Genomic DNA, 20112 nt, shown 5'->3' with positions numbered 1-20112 from the left:
TTTCTTATGTCAAAGTGGCCCCTCCGATCTCACGCGTGGAAGAATCAGTTGGACGCCATTCCCAACTTTTTCCACTTTTTCCCTGCGACCCCCATGGATGGTTATTATGCCCAACGCCCTTCCCGCTGCAAACCCTTGTCGTCTGTATTTTGTTTTGTAGCATTCAAGCTAAACGCAAACTATGCACTGCAAATGTGCCGCAAAGACACCGGTACCCGTATACGTGAGTCACTGTTGACTTTATATAGAAAGGTGTCATTTAAAAAAAAAAAAAAAAAGTACACGACTTTTATTCATATTCATACGCTTCCCTTCAGTCAAAGAAATGGCTGCATTCTTAGAAGAAGCCAGCAGGGGGAGACAAAAACAACAAATGTTCTCCTCTCTAATGTGTAGCGTCTTACTACACCGTTTATTTTGCAAATTAAGTCCAACACTTGATCACCGTACATTCATTTTACACATCAGAGGTCTCCAAAGTGCGGCTCGGGGGCCATTTTTATTTTTTTATCGGCCTACTGCACATTTAAAAATAATATAACTGAACAAGAAAACTAAGATAATCAAAAAATTGAAGGAAAAATGTGTCATATTCATTCATTTTCTATGCCGCTTGTCCTCATTAGTGTTGCAGGGGCTAGCCTATCCCGGCTAACAGCTAACTAATATTACGCCTCTTCTCTTTCCTGCTTCAAATTTATGCTAAATTACTTTTTTTTTTTTAAGTTTTCTTATTAGACGACAACCTTTTCCTCTCAATATTTAGACTTTATTCCTGTAGAATGAACTAATAAAATGTATATTAAAGAAAAGTGTGAATTTTTACGAGGAAAAATAATGTCATTTTAGTGAACATAAAGTTAAAATATGAAAGAAAAAAGATTTTTGTAAAGGTCATAATATGACAACCAATCAAAACAAATAACATAACATTTTGAAATATTAACACTATGTTACGTGAATGAAGTCAAAATATTATGGGAATAAATTTGTAATTATGAGCAGAACATTTACAAGAAAGTTGAAAAAAATTCTCAAATTTAAAAAACAAAGAATAAAGTCAAAATATTAAGACAAAAAGTCCTGATTTTATGAGTATAAGTTCTTTCTATGAGGCAAAATTGTGTCATTTTTGTAGCATAGAGTTGAAATATTACAGAAAAAAGTAATATGTGAAAGAATACAAAATAAAGTTGGAAAATGAGGTTCGGGAAAAAGTTATATCAAAAAATAAATATATAAAAAAATAGAGAATAGTGTGCTTTTTCACTTGTATTTCTTAAAATAAATAGACGCTCTTAGCACATCTACGTGTTGCGTGTGTGGCCCTCGGTTGACAAGTTTGGACACCCCCTGCTTGACGTAAACCCACAAAGTACGTCCATCAGTGCAGCGTTTCATTCTCTCCGTAGCTTCTGCACTTTATGATGCGCTCAGTGATACGATAGAAATCATTTCATACATATAAAATATATTTTTATCATTGGCCCGCCCCACTTTTAATGTTGTTTTTTTTTACTTATATCCCTCCTAAACGTAGCACGTCCTACCTCACATTATAACAAATGTGTTCAGACAAATAGAAAAATCCATCAATATCAACTAGCAACACATTAGCCACCCACTCTAAAGTGTATTTTCTTAGCATCCATACTCATGCACCAATTCAGTGTTTCCATTTGTCTGAACTGTATTTCACTTTTTCTGGACATATTGTGCTCAATTTTGCCTCCCTTTTTAGTCTGTTGTTAAGTTACACTATCCACTCACAATACAAACTTCCTGTTTTTACAGATGTTATATCGAAGCAGTTCAAATAAAGCACGTTTATTCATGAAAACTGTTGAGATTCAGTATCATTTATTTACATGTTACACCACAACACCACATTCTCTTGCTGTAATTCGCTGTGTGTCCACTAGAGGTCCCCGGAGTTCACCTCTTTTATTTTGTAGTTGCTCAAACAGGTTTTATGTGTGTCGTCATTTCCTTAGCAGCAAATTGTTTTATTTTTGCACTACCCCTTTTTTGGGCCATGTAGCTCACATAGTACATTATTAAAATCTGAGCATATATACACTTTAGCATTTTTAAAAAGTATTACATTAAAATTGAATAGTTGTTGTTCCACTTTCATCCAGTAGATGTCGACAGCTTGAAGCGGTTGGTTGAACCAACGAAGAAGACACTTCCGTCTTTTCCAGTGGGGACTTGGAATGCTAATGCTAAAAGATAGATCGATTAAAGCGTTTTTTTTTTCTTTTTCTTTGTAGTACTATCTGAGTGTGTTTGTAAAATTCAAATAAATACACATATAGCGCCGTAAAAAATACGTATAAATACGTATATAAACGCCCACCGACGTTCGTAACACTTTAGTTATCACATTTAGCATTATCACCATTCCACAGACGCACGGTGGCGACATCTGCAGGACTCCTTTGGAACAGCAATGACGTGAGTACTGTGTACTATAGTGCTTCAATTTTCATTTGATTATTTTCACCATTGAATAGCTTAAAGGAAAGCTGCACTTTAAAAAAAATGTGTCCACTAATCCTTATGTGAGGCATGAATACACTTTTTCTTAGAAAGATAGAAAAATAGCTAATAATAGGCATCTATTTTGACATTGTTATTATTATGGATATGAACATTTTTACGCCAAATAACTACTTTAATTGGGTAGTGACATCTTGACAGGTGTAGTGTTCCTTTCTATGTTGCTATGTGAAATGTTATACGTCACATGATCAAAATACTTCAAAAATACTGTACCTGTACTACATGCTCACAGCATGGATACTATAAAAACTTAACCTAAAAATTACAAAAGTTTTTTTTTTCAGCTGGACTCATCTAGTAGATGAATAAAATGAATTGGAGGCACACCACTGATTTGTGAGATGTTATGAAACGTTGCGTATGAAATGCGAGCGTCTTCTTCTGGTCTCTCTCGGTAACGTTGCTCAGTTTGAATCCTGCAGCGATGAGTGGACGACAAACACAAGAAGTTATTAAGAAGTCTCCTTATGGCTCTCGATGCGGAAAGAGAAGACGTGCTCGCTCACAGCCAAGATGGAGGACCTGACGGCCTGTAAGCGGAAGAAGACGCGCCCCCCTTCTTCTGGACACACCGTCTTCACTTCCTCCCGGGTCATGCTCAGGAGCATGGAGCCGCTCAGCACGCCGAGACAGCGCACGGTGCTGCAGAAGAAGAAGAAGAAACGTGAGTTCGACTGACACGTGGTTGTAATGCCTTGCTCAAAGAAAACGTGTTAGTGGATTACACCAAAACTACACTAGCTTGTTAGCTAGCATTGTATTGTTAGAACATTTAGACTCAGTCTATTAGCTCAATGCATTTCGGTGCAAAAGTTTCTAATTGAAAGCCTTCATGATGCACACTCACATAGCACAATCAGAGTTGCGCAACAGTTGTATATGTATATGACTGGTGGAAAAAAAAAATGGAGGCGAATTCTCAAAATATGTCATTGTTCCCGCGCTCTCACGCAAACTTAACTTTCACTTTAACTTTTATCGACTAGAGGGCTCAAGCTAACGTTAGTTAGCTAAAGTTAGTTGACTTGGTGGCACCAAAACGACCCATCGAACTATCTGTTGCTATTTAGCTCATTTAGCTAGGTAAGGAGTTAATTCCTGAGTTCGGAAAATATCAATCTGTCTTTAAGATTTAAGATTAGCTACACTCACATAGCACAATCAATCAATCAATCAATCATCAAGCAGTAGCATTGGTGGTTATCAAGCTAATTAGCAAGTCAGTTGGCATGATAGCACCAAAACGACCCATCAAACTATCAGTCTGCTATTTATCTCATTAGCAAGCTATCTAGCTAGCTAACGAGTTAATTCCAGAGTTCGGAAAATATCAATCTGCCTTTAAGCTAATTAGCTACCAATCTAGTTACTTACATAGAAGGCCTTCTTGATGCACGCATGCACTCACATAGCACAATAAATCAATCATCAAACAGTAGCCTTGGTGGTTATCGAGCTAATTAGCATGATAGCACCAAAACGACCCATCAAACTATCGGTCAGCTATTTAGCTCATTAGCAAGCTATCTAGCTAGCTATAGAGTCAATTCCCACGTTTAGAAGTTATCAGTCTGTTTTTGTAGGTAATTAGCTCCCAAGCTAGTTAGCTGACTATTGGTCTGTTATCTTTTATTGTAACTAGCAAGCTATTTAGCTAGCTATAGAGTTAATTGCCACGTTGAGAAGTTATCAGTCTGTTTTTGTAGGTAATTAGCTCCCAAGCTAGTAAGCTGACTATTGGTCTGTTGTTATCTTTTATTGTAACTAGCAAGCTATCTAGCTAGCTATAGAGTTAATTCCCACGTTTAGAAGTTATCAGTCTGTCTTTATAGGTAATTAGCTCCCAAGCTAGTTAGCTGACTATTGGTCTGTTATTGTTATCTTTTACTGTAATTGTTGTTGTCTGTTGCTGTTATTGGTCTGTTATCATTGCATAGTTATTTAGCTAGCCATCTCGCTAGCTAAATAACAACTGCATTTTAGTTATAGCTACTGCGTTAGCTCGCTGCTAAGCTAGTCAGTAAGTTAGCTGGCAGGATTACACGAACACATCGTCTGAAACGGAACGTAGCCTTCCAGCTAACACGTGGCAAGCCGCTACTTGCGATGTGGCTAATTGATGGCTAATAGAACTACAGTTCCCATGATGCTCAGAGTGCAGACTCGGGAAGTAGTGAAACATTTACAGCGTGTGACGTTTTTTTTGTTGTTGGAGTAACAACGTTTGAACCCTACGATCGAGTCCCCCGACCCCCCTTTTGAAACTCCCCTCACATTTTAGTGAAGCCCATGTGTTCCAGCCAGGCTTTCACCTCCGCAGGTTTGGACCTCTTGCTCAAGACAGGAGAGTCTCCGATCGGCTGGGAAGGAAGAGAGAAGAAGAAGGAAGAGGGTCACGTCTCAGCCAGGAGATACGACCTTCAAAGGGACTACGGAGTCGGGCTTAGAGGTCAGGCGGGGCAGGAGTGAGAGTTTCCTAGTGTCGTCACCGTGTCATCCTCTTGTTCTTCGTCCGCCGTGAGGACGTTGTTGGGGACGAAGCCTTCCTCTCCGCCGCCGTTCCGCACCTTCCACCACATCTTGGACACGTCCAGAAGCTGCCGTGTGGACATCTGTTAGAAGATATCTACCATGGGTTTTGTACCATCACGGATTGCAACATCACCTCCACGACTTCGCCTTTTCTGATGGTCAGCTCTCTGTGGTTCCTGGCGGTGAAGTCGTAGCGGACTCGCATGCGACGCAGATTCCTTTCACGCGGCCTGAGAAAAGGTAAGAAATGATCACCATGATTCAGAGTCGCTAGATAGTTAGCTTGTGAGCTAACTAATTAGAATTAGCCTAGCATGTTTTTGGAATGTGGGAGGAAACCGGAGTATCCGGAGAAAACCCACGCATGCACGGGGAGAACATGCAAACTCCACACAGAGATGGCCGAGGGTGGAATCGAACCCTGGTCCTCCTAGCTGTGAGGTCTGCGCGCTAACCAATCGACCAGAATTAATTCATTCATTCATTCATTCATTTTCTACCGCTTGAGAGGCGGGGTACACCCTGGACTGGTGGCCAGCCAATCACAGGGCACATATAGACAAACAACCATTCACACTCACATTCATACCTATGGACAATTTGGAGTCGCTAATTAGAATTAGCCTAGCATGTTTTTGGAATGTGGGAGGAAACCGGAATACCCGGAGAAAACCCACACATGCACGGGGAGAACATGCAAACTCCACACAGAGATGGCCGAGGGTGGAATTGAACTCGGGTTTCCTAGCTGTGAGACCTAACCACTTATGTAGTGGTTCATTTATTCATTTTCTACCACTTATATTCACGAGGGTCGTGGCCGTGCTGGAGCCTATCCCAGTTGTCTTCGTACAACCTGGACTGGTGGCCAGCCAATCACAGGGCACATATAGTCAAACAACCATTCACACTCACATTCATACCTGTGGCTAATTAACCTAGCATGTTTTTGGAATGTGGGAGGAAACCGGAGTACCCGGAGAAAACCCACGCATGCACGGGGAGAACATGCAAACTCCACACAGAGGGTGGAATCGAACCCCGGTGCTCCTAGCTGTGAGGTCTACGCGCCAACCACTCGACCACCGTGCCGCTGCATTTATTAATATTCAATCCTAATCCTAAAATTGAGTTAAGATAAAATGCATTTTTTCTTGAAATAAAAAGAACTTCTTAGCTTTATAAAATATCAAAGTTTTCATTTTTCACCGTGTGGCCCCCTTGTCTTTGGTCTTTGGTCTTTGTCTTTGGTCTTTGGTCTTGTCTTTGTCTTTGGTCTTGTCTTTGGTCTTGTCTTTGGTCTTGTCTTTGGTCTTGTATTTGGTCTTGTATTTGGTCTAGTCTTTGGTCTTGTCTTTGGTCTTGTCTTTGGTCTTGTATTTGGTCTTGTATTTGGTCTAGTCTTTGGTCTTGTCTTTGGTCTTGTCTTTGGTCTTGTCTTTGGTCTTGTCTTTGGTCTTGTATTTGGTCTTGTCTTTGGTCTTGTCTTTGGTCTTGTCTTTGTCTTTGGTCTTGTCTATGGTCTTTTCTTTGGTCTTGTCTTTGGTCTTGTCTTTGGTCTAGTCTTGTCTTTGGTCTTGTATTTGGTCTTGTCTTTGTCTTGTCTTTGTCTTTGGTCTTGTCTTTGGTCTTGTCTTTGGTCTTGTCTTTGGTCTTGTCTTTGGTCTTGTCTTTGGTCTTGTCTTTGGTCTTGTCTTTGGTCTTGTCTTTGTCTTTGGTCTTGTCTTTGGTCTTGTCTTTGGTCTTGTCTTTGGTCTTGTCTTTGTGGCCCTTTGCTTGCAACATTTTTACATGTGACTAATTAGGGCGGCACAGCGGATTAGTGGTTAGCACGCAGACCTCACAGCTAGGAGACCAGGGTTCAATTCCGCCATCTCTGTGTGGAGTTTGCATGTTCTCCCCGTGCATGCGTGGGTTTTCTTCGGGTACTCCGGTTTCCTCCCACATTCCAAAAACATGCTAGGTTAATTAGCCACTCCAAATTGTCCATAGGTATGAATGTGAGTGTGAATGGTTGTTTGTCTATATGTGCCCTGGGATTGGCTGGCCACCAGTCCAGGGTGTACCCCGCCTCTCGCCCCAAAGACAGCTGGGATAGGCTCCAGCACCCCTGCGACCCTTGTGAGGAAAAAGCGGTAGAAAATGAATGAATGAATGAATGTGACTAATTAAGGAAAATGACTCCCATCCCACACAACACGCTTGGTGGAGCTAGCTAGCTAGCTATTGCTGGGTTTCTTTTTGCTAACTTTAGCGCCATGCTACAATGAAAATGGAAATGCTTTGGATTTTAGCATCGACCGCCCGCCTCAGATCGCTGGCTCAAATCTGGTCCCCGTTGGACAAATAGCGTAGGTTAGCTTTAGTGTGTGTCCACGAATTGAACAAAATGGCCGAAATTTGCTATTTCAAAGCAAAATGACTGACGTGTATTTTAGACTGGAGACGTTATTAGACGTGTTCTGGTTAATTAAAGTGTGTTAATGAGGACGACGAGGCCTTCAAAGTATTGTAAAGAACTTTGACCTTGCATGTGTCCTTGCCGCATGTGTGGTTACTGATGCAGGAAGTGGCGTCGTCTTCTTGGTGGTCGTCTAAGCAGAGAAAGAAAATGTCTTTTTGTTTTTTTTTTAGAAACAACTTCGCCAACGATGAGGGTTCACCTGGCTGGACGGGGGCTGACGAACCTCCTGTGTCCTTGCTACAAAGGGGGCGGGGTCAGGGGCGGGGGCGGGTTCCTCCATCAGCTCGGGAGGCTGCCAGCCGTCAGAGAACTCCAGCGTGTACGTCGGGATGTCCTCGTCATCCTCGGGCCATTTGGTGCTGTTGGCAGTCAAAGTAAGACATGTTAATAATATTTATGATCATTAAGTCATATTTATTTCTGGAACCTAAAGAGAATAAAGCTGTAACTTTAAGAAAGTTTTTGGAGAAAAAAGTAGTAACCTGAAATGAATAAAGTACTTGGAATATTAGAATACATATGTATAAAATATTACGAGGGAAAGTGAAATATTTACAGTGTAAAACTGAATTAATTCTATTTTATTGTTTGCAAAAAAGGCTCTTTTTTGGGAGAATATTTACACAAATTATATGCTTCAAAAAGTCTTTGGTCTTGTCTTGGGTCTTGTCTTGGGTCTTGTCTTTGTCTTTGGTCTTTTGGATTTGTCTATGGTCTTGTCTTTGTCTTTGGTCTTGTCTTTGGTCTTGTCTTTGGTCTTGTCTTTGGTCTTGTCTTTGGTCTTGTCTTTGGTCTTTGGTCTTTGGTCTTTGGTCTTTTGTCTTTTGTCTTTTGTCTTTGGTCTTGTCTTTGGTCTTGTCTTTGGTCTTGTCTTTGGTCTTGTCTTTGGTCTTGGTCTTGTCTTTGGTCTTGTCTTGTCTTTGGTCTTGTCTTTGGTCTTGTCTTTGGTCTTTGTCTTTGTCTTTGTCTTTGGTCTTGTCTTTGGTCTTGTCTTTGGTCTTGTCTTTGGTCTTGGTCTTGTCTTTGGTCTTGTCTTTGGTCTTGTCTTTGGTCTTGTCTGGTCTTTGGTCTTGTCTTTGGTCTTGTCTTTGGTCTTGTCTTGCCTTTGGCCTTGTCTTGTCTTTGGTCTTGTCTTTGGTCTTGTCTTTGGTCTTGTCTTTGGTCTTGTCTTTGGTCTTGTCTTTGGTCTTGTCTTGTCTTGTCTTTGGTCTTGTCTTTGGTCTTGTCTTGGGTCTTGTCTTTGGTCTTGTCATGTCTTTGGTCTTGTCTTGTCTTTGGTCTTGTCTTGTCTTTGGTCTTGTCTTTGGTCTTGTCTTTGGTCTTGTCTTTTTGGTCTTGTCTTTTTGGTCTTGTCTTTTTGGTCTTGTCTTTTTGGTCTTGTCTTTTTGGTCTTGTCTTGGGTCTTGTCTTGGGTCTTGTCATGTCTTTGGTCTTGTCTTGTCTTTGGTCTTGTCTTTGGTCTTGTCTTTGGTCTTGTCTTTGGTCTTGTCTTTTTGGTCTTGTCTTTTTGGTCTTGTCTTTTTGGTCTTGTCTTTTTGGTCTTGTCTTGGGTCTTGTCTTTGGTCTTGTCTTGTCTTTGGTCTTGTCTTTGGTCTTGTCTTGGGTCTTGTCTTGGGTCTTGTCTTGGGTCTTGTCTTGGGTCTTGTCTTTGGTCTTGTCATGTCTTTGGTCTTGTCTTGTCTTTGGTCTTGTCTTGTCTTTGGTCTTGTCTTTGGTCTTGTCTTTGGTCTTGTCTTTTTGGTCTTGTCTTTTTGGTCTTGTCTTTTTGGTCTTGTCTTTTTGGTCTTGTCTTTTTGGTCTTGTCTTGGGTCTTGTCTTTGGTCTTGTCATGTCTTTGGTCTTGTCTTGTCTTTGGTCTTGTCTTTGGTCTTGTCTTTGGTCTTGTCTTTGGTCTTGTCTTTGGTCTTGTCTTGTCTTTGGTCTTGTCTTTGGTCTTGTCTTTTTGGTCTTGTCTTTTTGGTCTTGTCTTGGGTCTTGTCTTGGGTCTTGTCTTGGGTCTTGTCTTTGGTCTTGTCATGTCTTTGGTTTTGTCTTGTCTTGTCTTTGGTCTTGTCTTGTCTTTGGTCTTGTCTTTTTGGTCTTGTCTTGTCTTGATTTTTTTTCATAAAAAAGCTGCAATTTTAAGACAAATAAAGTTCTACTTTTCCTGCTGTGCTGTGCTAGAGGATGTGTCCCACCTGGGGATGTTCCAGGCGTCCCCCAGAGACTGCCAGAGCCGGTCCTCCTCTGCAGTGGCCTCCTCGCTCATGAGGCAGATACACTGAGGAGTCAGCAGAGGAGCTACGATGCTTGGAGGCAGCTCCTCCGAGCAGTGGGACACAAGCTGGGGAAGGAATTGGATACAGTATTAGGTACCCACCGACCCCCCCCCCCCCCCCCCCCCCCAATCTGTGTGACTGTGCTTTTATTTGCGTGCATGCTTTTTGGTGGAAGATCACAGCACTTCCAGGAGGCACATTAGCATTAGGGTTGGATCGTCACAAAGCATGTGTGGTATTTGTGGTCATGTGACGTACAAAACTTAGCACGGAGAACAGGGAGTGGATGAATTCCGAGACATCCGGATTCTGAATCTTTCCCTTCAGCTCCACCTGGGCACGGACAACATAAAGCGTGAAAGAAACCGAGCTTTGGAGTCAATAAGAGAACTTCAGGGCACAAACCAGAAGGTTGAAGCCACATTTGATCTTATGGAGACATGCCGCAAACTCTCCAGCAGGGGGCATACCAGCTACGGAATGACAGGATGACATCACTAATTATACTAATTATCACTGATTATTATTAGCAGACATTACCTTTTACTTTTTTCATTTTACTTTTTCTTTTCTTTCCATTTTTGGTTGCTATTGCAGCCACTTTGCCCATGAAGATCTCAATGTCGTTTACTATCCGATTCAAGATGTCCTGTGGAGGAAGAACACAAGGAAAGTTAAGTTGTGTCTTTTGTACGTGTGTTTTTACCCGGGTTTCAGTTTCAGTACCGGCACCGTCGTCCCTCGTTTATCCCGACCGAGATAAGTGAAATTCCGCAATGAATAAATTGAATACTTTTGTAGTTATGGCATAGAAAACCATCTTGTAAATATGGTGTTTCACATCATTAGAGCCCTTGAGACATGAAATAACATCCCTATAGTCACCTTTATTTTTACATTACCCAATATAGTTGATAAAATAAGACATATTAGACATGGTAGTACAGTAAACCTCGCATATATCGGATTCAATTGTTCCCACTGGTTTTGTCCGATATAAGCGAAATCCGTTATATGCGTATACCGGAAAATGTCCGTTTTACGCATATATATGCCTTGATATGAAAGTTTAATGCTAGTGCGGCCCGCGCAAGTTTGATATGGATGCTGTATGGTATCATGTACCCAGAAAAAATGATTACGTTTGATTCATGTTCATGTTAAAGGTTAAATAACTGTTAATAGTTATCCTCCCTATCCGTGTGGAAGTGGTACGTTTTTGGCTATTTAAGTTGAAAGGAAATAACTTGAAGGCTACCGTTTAGGTCGCGAGCGCTCTAGTTTGCGAGTTAGCATGTGTCTCAAGACCCTGCAGTTGCGCAATATGTTGTAAATAAAAAGAGTATAAATGTGACTATAGTCGTGTTTTGTCATGTCTACAGGGCTCTAATAATGCTTTGTTCATTTTAATATGAAAAAAATCATTTGTCTACCCACCAACTATATGTGCTTTCTTAACTTTTTATTATTATTATTATATTTATTTATTACTGATTTTGTGTAGAAAAATAAAAAGTAAGATATTTGAGAACAGTGGAATGTTTTATCAGTGCTTTTATTGTAGAAAATTGGAACCAAAGCGAAGCTTTTTAAAAAAAATTTGTTTTTAATAAATGCGTTTTTTTTTGGGGGGGGGGGGGACCTGATGCGGCCCAGTCTCACCCAGACCCTAGCTCCAGTGGCCCCCAAGTAAATTGAGTTTGAGACCCCTGGTCTAATATGTCTTATTTTTTCAGATCATATCTATTTTATTGGGTAATACACATGTAAAGTAGACTATGGGGGTGTTATTTTATGTCTTGATGGCTCTAATAATATTTAAAAAACGTATTTAGAAGACATGTTTTCTATGCCATAACTATGAAACAATTCAATTTATTAATTATCGAATCCGACTTTGAGTCGGGTCTGGAAGTAAATAACGGTGATAAACGAGGGATTATGTGTATGGGGATTGGATTGGAAAGTAAAAATATGTAAAGATACGTAAATACTACATTACCACATTCCTGTCCAACTCTGTGTACAGGCGTGGAGGATGCGACGCTGCTTCTTTGGTGGACGACACCTCCTCTACATCATCCTCGTCATCACGGTTCCGAGACGCAACCAGGTCAGTGTCGTACGCTCCATCATCTGCGCCGGCAAACCAGACTTAAACACGAATCCTGCTGCTGTTAAATAGTTAAATAGTCCCGTTCTTACCGTTATAATCAGGCGGCGCCCACCGAGGGGCTTTTTCTTGGGCTCCTTCGTGCGGTGCGCTGCCGTTTTAAAAACATCAAGCTCATCAAGTGTCAACTGAGCAGGTTTCTTGACTTGGTCGTCGCCTACCTTAAGCGTGCTTGGGAGAGACCCTTTTGGACGTAGTCTGCCTGTAAAGACGGAACGCGGCGTGTGTCGTTATGGTGCTGGTTAGAGATGTTTCTAGAAGGCGGCTTCTCACCCTGACATCCTCACAGTGGAACAGGAAGACGTTGGTGGTGTGCTTCCTGCTGGCTTTGACCGTCAGTGCCAGCAGGGAGTTGGACGCCGATGTGTCCAGTATGGCCTTCAGCTCCACCACGTCACGCAGATTGATGGACTCCAACACTTCCTGTTTCGTTATCATATACAGTATGACTACCTTTGTGTCCTCTATACACCACTATAGAAATGAAACCTAGATATACTAGATACCTAGTGTATATAAATAAATGAAGAGCTTGCAACCAAAAGGCGCTAAGTTGCATGTTTTTCATGAGTTTAATAGACCTCTGTCATGTGTATCCAAATCACATATTTTGGTCTTGAAATCATTTTTAAAAATATGAAAAAAAGTGATATGAAATGTATGCTTTCAACAAAAAAGGCGCTATTTCCATTTCAGATTTCAACCAAAAGGAGCTAAATCCCTTTCTTTATTCTTTATTCTGATTGGCCCAAGTTTCCCATCTATTGATAATCTGACCAATCAGAGAGAAGAATACAATTGGCACTGCACATACAGAAAGCCAGTATCAGTGCGCATCCTGTTTTGTTTGTGTACATTAAGTACACGTATGATAGTTACAGTATGTTATGCAATTCAGGAGAACACAAATTGTGTTTTTACAGTATTCTGTAACATGGAAGTTTTTTTTACTCTACCTTGACACCTCCAACTTTCATGAGAAACATGATTTTACTTGTACTAAAAAACATACAATGTAAAGAGTTTGGAATGAGATGATTTTTGTCACTGTCACCTTCATGGTGCAGTCAAATATGAGCACTGCTTTTAATAACATTTTTATTCATTTCATTCATAATAATTATTTTGTATTGTATGTTGAGAATGGCTTCTGTGTTGTAATTATTTTATTAGCATAGCACATTAAAGCACCTTACATTCTTTTACAACAATGCCATTGAAGAAGTTAAAGGTGACTTCAAATTTATTTCAGCCAAAAGGCGCTAAATCCGAAAAAAAAAATAATAAATAAAAAAAATATATATAAAATACATGGTGTGTGCAGGATTTTTATAGCATGCATTTTTATGACCTATATTGATAGCTCTTTCATTTGCAATATAGACTTGATGACCAAATAGATTGATATGTGCGGAATTAAAAATCATTGATTTTCTCGAAATCAGTCAAAATGGATTTAGCGCCTTTTGGTTGCAAGCTCTTCAAATATAGATATATAAATACATAAATTTTAGAGCAGGGGTTTCAAACTTGCGGCCCGCGGGCCAAATGCGGCCCGTGAGACGCTAGTTTGAGGCCCCCATCTTGATACCAAAGTTTAATGTTGAAACGACAAATTAAAACTGTGTGCACACCGGACGCAACATGATTTTGCCCCGCCCATACTGTTACCCCGCCCTGTTTTGCTTTGGATTAGCAATGAAGCTAAAGGCTTATGACGCCGGGTACTAAATCAGGAAATGATTTGGAATAAAAGTGAAAATACACGTCAAGATAAAGCATCTCATCAAACATGTTGTTAAAGTTACCACGCTGCTCCCAGATGGAACTGAGTACGATGCTAACTTGCTAATTGGGTCAAATTATTAAGTTTCATTAATGTTCATGTTAAAGGTTAAATAAGTGTTAATACTGTACATTTCAATCTGAAAAAATAATTTCTCTACCAACTATATGTGGTTTCTTACGTTTTTATTATTTATTTTATTTATTTTATTTATTTTATTTATTTTATTTATTTTATTTATTTATTTATTTATTTATTTATTTATTTATTATTTTAATAAATGCGTTTTTTTTTTTTTTAACCTGATGCGGCCCGGCTTCACCCAGAACCTAGCTCCAGTGGCCCCCAGGTAAATTGAGTTTGAGACCCCTGCTTTAGAGGATTCAGTATATTTGTATTGCTTCTATATGTCTTACCATTATGACAAAAGGTCACATTTTTCCCCAAATAATATTTAATCTTATGAGAATAAAGACAGAATAGAAGGAGAAAAACATGTCATTTTATGAGAAGAAGAAATAAAGTTATATTTTTTTACAGCTTGTCAACGGGCAATACTCTCAAAGTATCTTTGGATATGCCATAGAGTAGTCAGTGTTCTCATCTTATGAGAATAAACACATCAAATTTGAAGAAAACATTTGTAATTTTAATTAAATAAAGTCTTAATTTTTCATGAACAAAATTTGTAACCTTATGGGAATAAAGTCATAATAAAAAAATTACCATTTTATAAGAATGAAGGTGTAATATTGCAAAAACAAACTATCAGTGACGTCACAACAAGCTTGTCACCCCATTGGATATTGTTAGGGGGGGTCATGATACTGTGTATAACATTATCACAACACAACAGTGTCATCTTACTGAGAACAACATTAAACTCATCACACAGCAACTTAACACCCAAAAGGTACCTAGGAAGTATACATTACTTTTAAATCTTGTCTTTTTTATTTTAAACTGGTATTGGTTTGTAGATTTCCTAGGCGTACTTTTGGGGTGTTGAGTTGCCGCGTGATGAATTTAGTGTAGTTCTCAGTAAGAGTCTGAGTGTTATGTTGTTATACTGTTATACATATCCTGTGTTTTTGAAAAGCTTGTTGTGAATGCACCGACGAAGGAGCTACTGTTTTAAACACCGTATTTAAACAATGAGTACTAGGTTCTGAAGTAAAGAACACGCGGCCCGCGGGCCAAATGTGGCCCGCAGGACACTAGTTTGAGGCCCCCCGCCTTGATATGAAAGTTTAATGTTAGTGCGGCCCGCGCAAGTTTGATACGGATGCTGTATGGTATCATGTACCCAGAAAAAATTATTACGTTTGATTCATATTCATGTTAAAGGTTAAATAACTGTTAATAGTTATCCTCCCTATCCGTGTGGAAGTGGTAAGTTTTTGGCTATTTAAGTTGAAAGGAAATAACTTGAAGGCTACCGTTTAGGTCGCTAGCTCTCTAGTTTGCGAGTTAGCATGTGTCTCAAGACCCTGCAGTTGCGCAATATGTTGTAAATAAAAAGAGTATAAATGTGACTATAGTCGTGTTTTGTCATGTCTACAGGGCTCTAATAATGCTTGGTTCATTTTAATATGAAAAAAAATAATTTGTCTACCCACCAACTATGTGGTTTCTTAAGTTTTTATTATTTGCCCTTTTATTATTATTATTATATTTATTTATTATTGATTGATTGATTTTCTTTATTCTTGATTTATTTTTCATCTTATTTTGTGTAGAAAAATAAAAATTAAGATATTTGAGAACAGTGGAATGTTTTATCAGAGCTTTTATTGTAGAAAATTGGAACCAAAGCAAAGTTTTTTAAATTTTTTTGTTTTTAATAAAAAAATTTTTTTGGAAAACCTGATGCGGCCCAGTCTCACCCAGACCCTAGCTCCAGTGGCGCCCAAGTAAATTGAGTTTGAGACCCCTGGTCTAACACAAGCAAGATAATTGTGTCTAAGGCCGCACGAGTGCTGCCGGGTGACATTTTGAAGCAAAGCGTGATCCCTTCCGAGATCCGAGATGAGAACGTTTATCACTGACCTTGCTCTCTGTGTCGGTGAGCAGCAGATGCGGTCCGTTGACTTCCAGCAGCATGTTCTGACCCCAAACTCTCCCCATCTTGTCCAGCAGGTTCAGCCTCTCCACGCAGTCCCGAAGGCCTCGCAGCTCCTTGCCATTCAGCTCACACGTGAGTAGATGCTGACACCAAGCGAAACAACACTCAGCTACGAGAGCACACACGCAGGACCGAATCCTAGCACCTTACCTCCACTCTGTAGTGGAAATAGTTAATGGTCTTGTTCATGGAGGCGGCGTACTGTTTCCTTTGCACTGTGGAAGCATAAGCGGGAGTTTGTGGAAAAGGTCAGTGAAAATGACATGATGCGTTTACTTACTGTATATTGACTTTGCACTGGGTCTCGACATACACGACATTTGTGATGATACCTCATCCGTGGCCGAGTAGCCACTGTGGTAGCAAAGACAAGCAAGTTAGCCGCTATATGTGTGTGTCAATGAGAATAAGTCACATACTTGGACTGGATGGATCCAGAATAGCTGCTGGTGTCGTTGCCAAGTGGACTGTCGCTCCTGTACATCCTCACACTGCACGATATGGATGCACACGCTCAGTCACTCCCAGTGTCATAAAGTACCGCGGACGTTTATGAGCGTGACTTTATCGCTAGATTGGAGTGTGGCGCCCGATTATGAAAGCGGCTTAACGTGACACATCGAGAATGGTTTGTGTGCAGTTAAGCTGCAAATGTTTGTTTACGTCAGTCGAGCAGTTTTAGCATGCCGTACATTTGCCCACCCCAAATTAGCCACATAAAAAAATATGTAAAATAATACAATTATATATTTTATTAAATCATAATACAAATAAAATGATTGTATAAAATATATTCAGTCTTAGCTTTACTTCTCTCCACATATTTGATCTTATTTATTTATAAATACGGTATTACATTTCATAATACATTTTATAATAAATATATAATAAATTTATCATAAGGATTTTTAAATATTTTTTGTAAAATTTTATATATACTCCATATAATAAAAACTAATATTTTATTGTTTTATTCTTTTTATTTTATTTTATTTTAGCTTGTTCATTTGTATTAGTTAACAAATTACTACATTTGATAATAAATATTGACTATATAAGGATTTTTAAATATTTTTTGTCAAATTTTATATATACTCCATATAATAAAAACAAATATATTATTGTTTTATTATTATTTGCGTTACTTCTCTTCACTTATTTTAGCTTGTTTAGTTTGTATTAATTATTAACAAATTACTACATTTGATAATAAATATTGACTATATAAGAATTTTTTTGTGAAATTTTATATATACTCATAATAAAAACAAATATTTTATTGTATTATTATTATTTGCGTTACTTCACTCCACTTATTTTAGCTTGTTAATTTGTATTAATTATTAACAAATTACTACATTTGATAATAAATATTGACTATATAAGGATTTTTAAATATTTTTTGTAAAATTTTATATATGCTCCATATAATAAAAACTAATATTTTATTGCTTTATTATTATTTGCGTTACTTCACTCCACTTATTTTAACTTTAGTTTGTATTAATTATTAACAAATTACTACATTTGATAATAAATATTGACTATATAAGAATTTTTTTGTGAAATTTTATATATACTCATAATAAAAACTAATATTTTATTGTTTTATTATTATTTGCGTTACTTCTTGCCACTTATTTTAGCTTGTTTAGTTTGTATTAATTATTAACAAATTACTACATTTGATAATAAATATTGACTATATAAGGATTTTAAAATATTTTTTGTAAAATTTTATATATGCTCCATATAATAAAAACTAATATTTTATTGTTTTATTATTATTTGCGTTATTTCACGTATTTTAGCTTATTTAGTTTGTATTAAATATTAACAAATTACTACATTTGATAATAAATATTGAATTATATTTTACAAAAATAAGCCAAAATTACACGATTTATTTCAGTACATTTTTTGGTAAAATAAAAAATATATACTGTATAATAAATAAAATATATAATAAATACAATATATAAATATATAATAAATAAATATATATAAATATATAATAAATATAATAAATAATTAATTTAAAAAACAACTTTGGAAGTTTAAACAACTTTGGTATTTATTGTAACATAAATTATATATATATATATATATATTTGTAATAAAATAAATATTTGTATTCTCAATGTCTTATTTTCTATTAAATATCAACAAATACTAAATGTTGTAAAAAATATATGTTATACTTAATTTTATAATATATAATTTGCAATTAACTTTTGAAAAATAAAAATATGTATTGAAAATAAAGTTACATATTTTACTAAATCCTTATAAAAATAACATAACACAGAGAAGCTGCTTATTCAAACTTATTCATGACTAAATATTAAATGTTAATCTTGTTTTTATCCTTTGGACCTGGTCATTTATGAAATTATGAAATGAACCACGCCACCCCGTTATAAAAATATCTTTAGCGTTGACAGCGATCCAAAAGACCAAACACGAACTCATACTCCGTCTCTAAAGCCAACTGAAAGTCTTCTTACCGTTTGTGTCGGACTGACTTAAGTTAGCGAGGTGGAATATTTCCAGTGCGGCACAAATTCAAGTCATATTGCGAAGTGCGAAGAAGACTAACTCGTAAAGAGAAGCAGTGCAAAGTCCAGCGTGGCGTGAATGACACAATAATGTGTGGAATAACTCAGCTGCTTCACCCGGCGTGGCGTCCTGCCCGAGCAAAGGTTGCCAGATTGTTGCAGCTTTGCCGTGAGGATAAAAGCCAAAATTCATTTACGCTTTCTTCTTGTTTTTAACTTTTTTTTTTTTTTGTATGTTTGCTTGAAAAATATGAACGTGTTCAGTTTGAAAAGGCTTGCCGATGTTAAATAAACACAATCGCTGACTGCCTCCACAATAAAAGCACACGCCCGTTTGCTATCCTGTCACCTGGAGAGGAATCACTCGGTTAAACATTCACGGAAAACGCCTCGATTATTGATGATGTACTGGCGTTATGATACTTCTAATCATCTGATAAGACATATTTTGCAACCTTTTGTTGGTTGCTACTTTGCTATAAATCACTTTTTGATGTTTTGCCATTAAAGAATAACTTATAATAATTTATTCATAATTGATTAGAATAATAAAAATGTTATAATAATCATTTTCAAACCTCCGATTTCACACCAAAACATAAGTAAACAAAGAAAAAATTGTACATAAAGCAGAATTTTGAAGAGTGGCATTGAAAAACAAAAATAAATGGTTCTTTTAATTTGTTTTTCTTCAATATTAATATCGGTGTCCTGCCTGCGTAAACAATTTATGATCAATTATGGATTGCTTCATCGTCAGGGACCTAGCATGACTGTAATAAACAACAAATATATCATTCTGTCGCTACGTCGCCATTTTGCTGTATTCAGTAACCCCTCCTTTATTGATATTATTATTATTATTATGATTCCTTCCTTATAAATGAAATATTTTTGTAGTTGTGACATAGAAAACCTGTTCTAAATCTTTTTTAAACAGTATTAGAGCCCCCTAGATATAAAATAACACCCATATAAACACTTTTATACAGGCCACATTGAAAAACAAATCTAATATTTTCAGTGTTACTTACCACTTCCACACGGTATGGGAGCATCTTTTTTCACTCCATGGCTGACTTCATGTAATGTGAAAGAAATGTCATGTCATGTATGCTAATGTCTAAATGTTTTGTGTCATTACTGCCGTCTAGCGACCACAATATTACTTATCACTTCAAAATACAGCATTTTGACGAAGAATAGACCAGTCTACCATATAAACACCCAATCATTTACTAATTAATTTTTTGAAAACCACGATACAGCGATGGAGTGATCGATCGTCAAACCTCAATATTGGGTTGAGGGATGACTGCAAATTGAATATTTTCGTGGTTATAGCATAGAAAACCAGTTAATAGTATTTTTAACATTATTCGAGCCCTCTAGACAAAATAACTGCCATATAGTTACCAAAAAATTGGGGGAAATTAAGCATTTACGACATAGCAAACACTCGTTGCTAATGTGGGTGTCGCAGTAAATGTGTTCCGGCTCTTGCTATGCTTGAAAATACATAATTCCGGCAGAAATTTGATTAAACGTGCATATTTTTGACTAATAACAGGTGGTATTCAACCACGATTTATTCATATATATTTTTTTATAAAAGTGTGAGCATGAAATAATGCCATATCTGTCAGTATAA

General features: G+C 37.6%; 1 protein-coding gene across 1 annotated transcript; it reads right to left on the bottom strand.

Annotated features, from left to right (window-relative positions):
* Positions 1–1828: 1828 nt before the first annotated feature.
* On the bottom strand, positions 1829–20072 carry eps8l3a (EPS8-like 3a). Its single transcript, XM_058054240.1, has 20 exons — positions 19496–20072; positions 16323–16394; positions 16184–16257; positions 16054–16118; positions 15828–15986; positions 12266–12415; positions 12154–12194; positions 12025–12083; positions 11822–11955; positions 10360–10468; positions 10225–10292; positions 10078–10152; positions 9739–9884; positions 7761–7920; positions 7624–7691; positions 5231–5327; positions 5055–5162; positions 4840–4925; positions 3072–3207; positions 1829–2981 (listed from the first exon to the last, which is right to left on the bottom strand). The coding sequence occupies exons 2-20, from the start codon at positions 16385–16387 to the stop codon at positions 2970–2972; spliced, it is 1812 nt and encodes a 603-aa protein (XP_057910223.1). The 5' UTR covers positions 16388–16394; positions 19496–20072; the 3' UTR covers positions 1829–2969.
* Positions 20073–20112: the final 40 nt, after the last annotated feature.

This window comes from Doryrhamphus excisus, chromosome 18 (assembly GCF_030265055.1).
Source record: "Doryrhamphus excisus isolate RoL2022-K1 chromosome 18, RoL_Dexc_1.0, whole genome shotgun sequence".
Lineage (NCBI taxonomy): Eukaryota > Metazoa > Chordata > Actinopteri > Syngnathiformes > Syngnathidae > Doryrhamphus > Doryrhamphus excisus.
This window is presented reverse-complemented; position numbering and strand designations above follow the sequence as displayed.

Excerpts from the sequence above, each read along its gene's own strand:
- eps8l3a (XM_058054240.1), bottom strand. The coding sequence starts at position 16,387 with ATGTACAGGAGCGACAGTCCACTTGGCAACGACACCAGCAGCTATTCT. Across the intron at positions 12,084-12,153 it reads CTCTCCCAAGCACGCTTAAG|CGCACCGCACGAAGGAGCCC; the intron begins GTAGGCGACGAC and ends TTAAAACGGCAG. Across the intron at positions 10,153-10,224 it reads AATGTGGCTTCAACCTTCTG|GTGGAGCTGAAGGGAAAGAT; the intron begins GTTTGTGCCCTG and ends GTCCGTGCCCAG.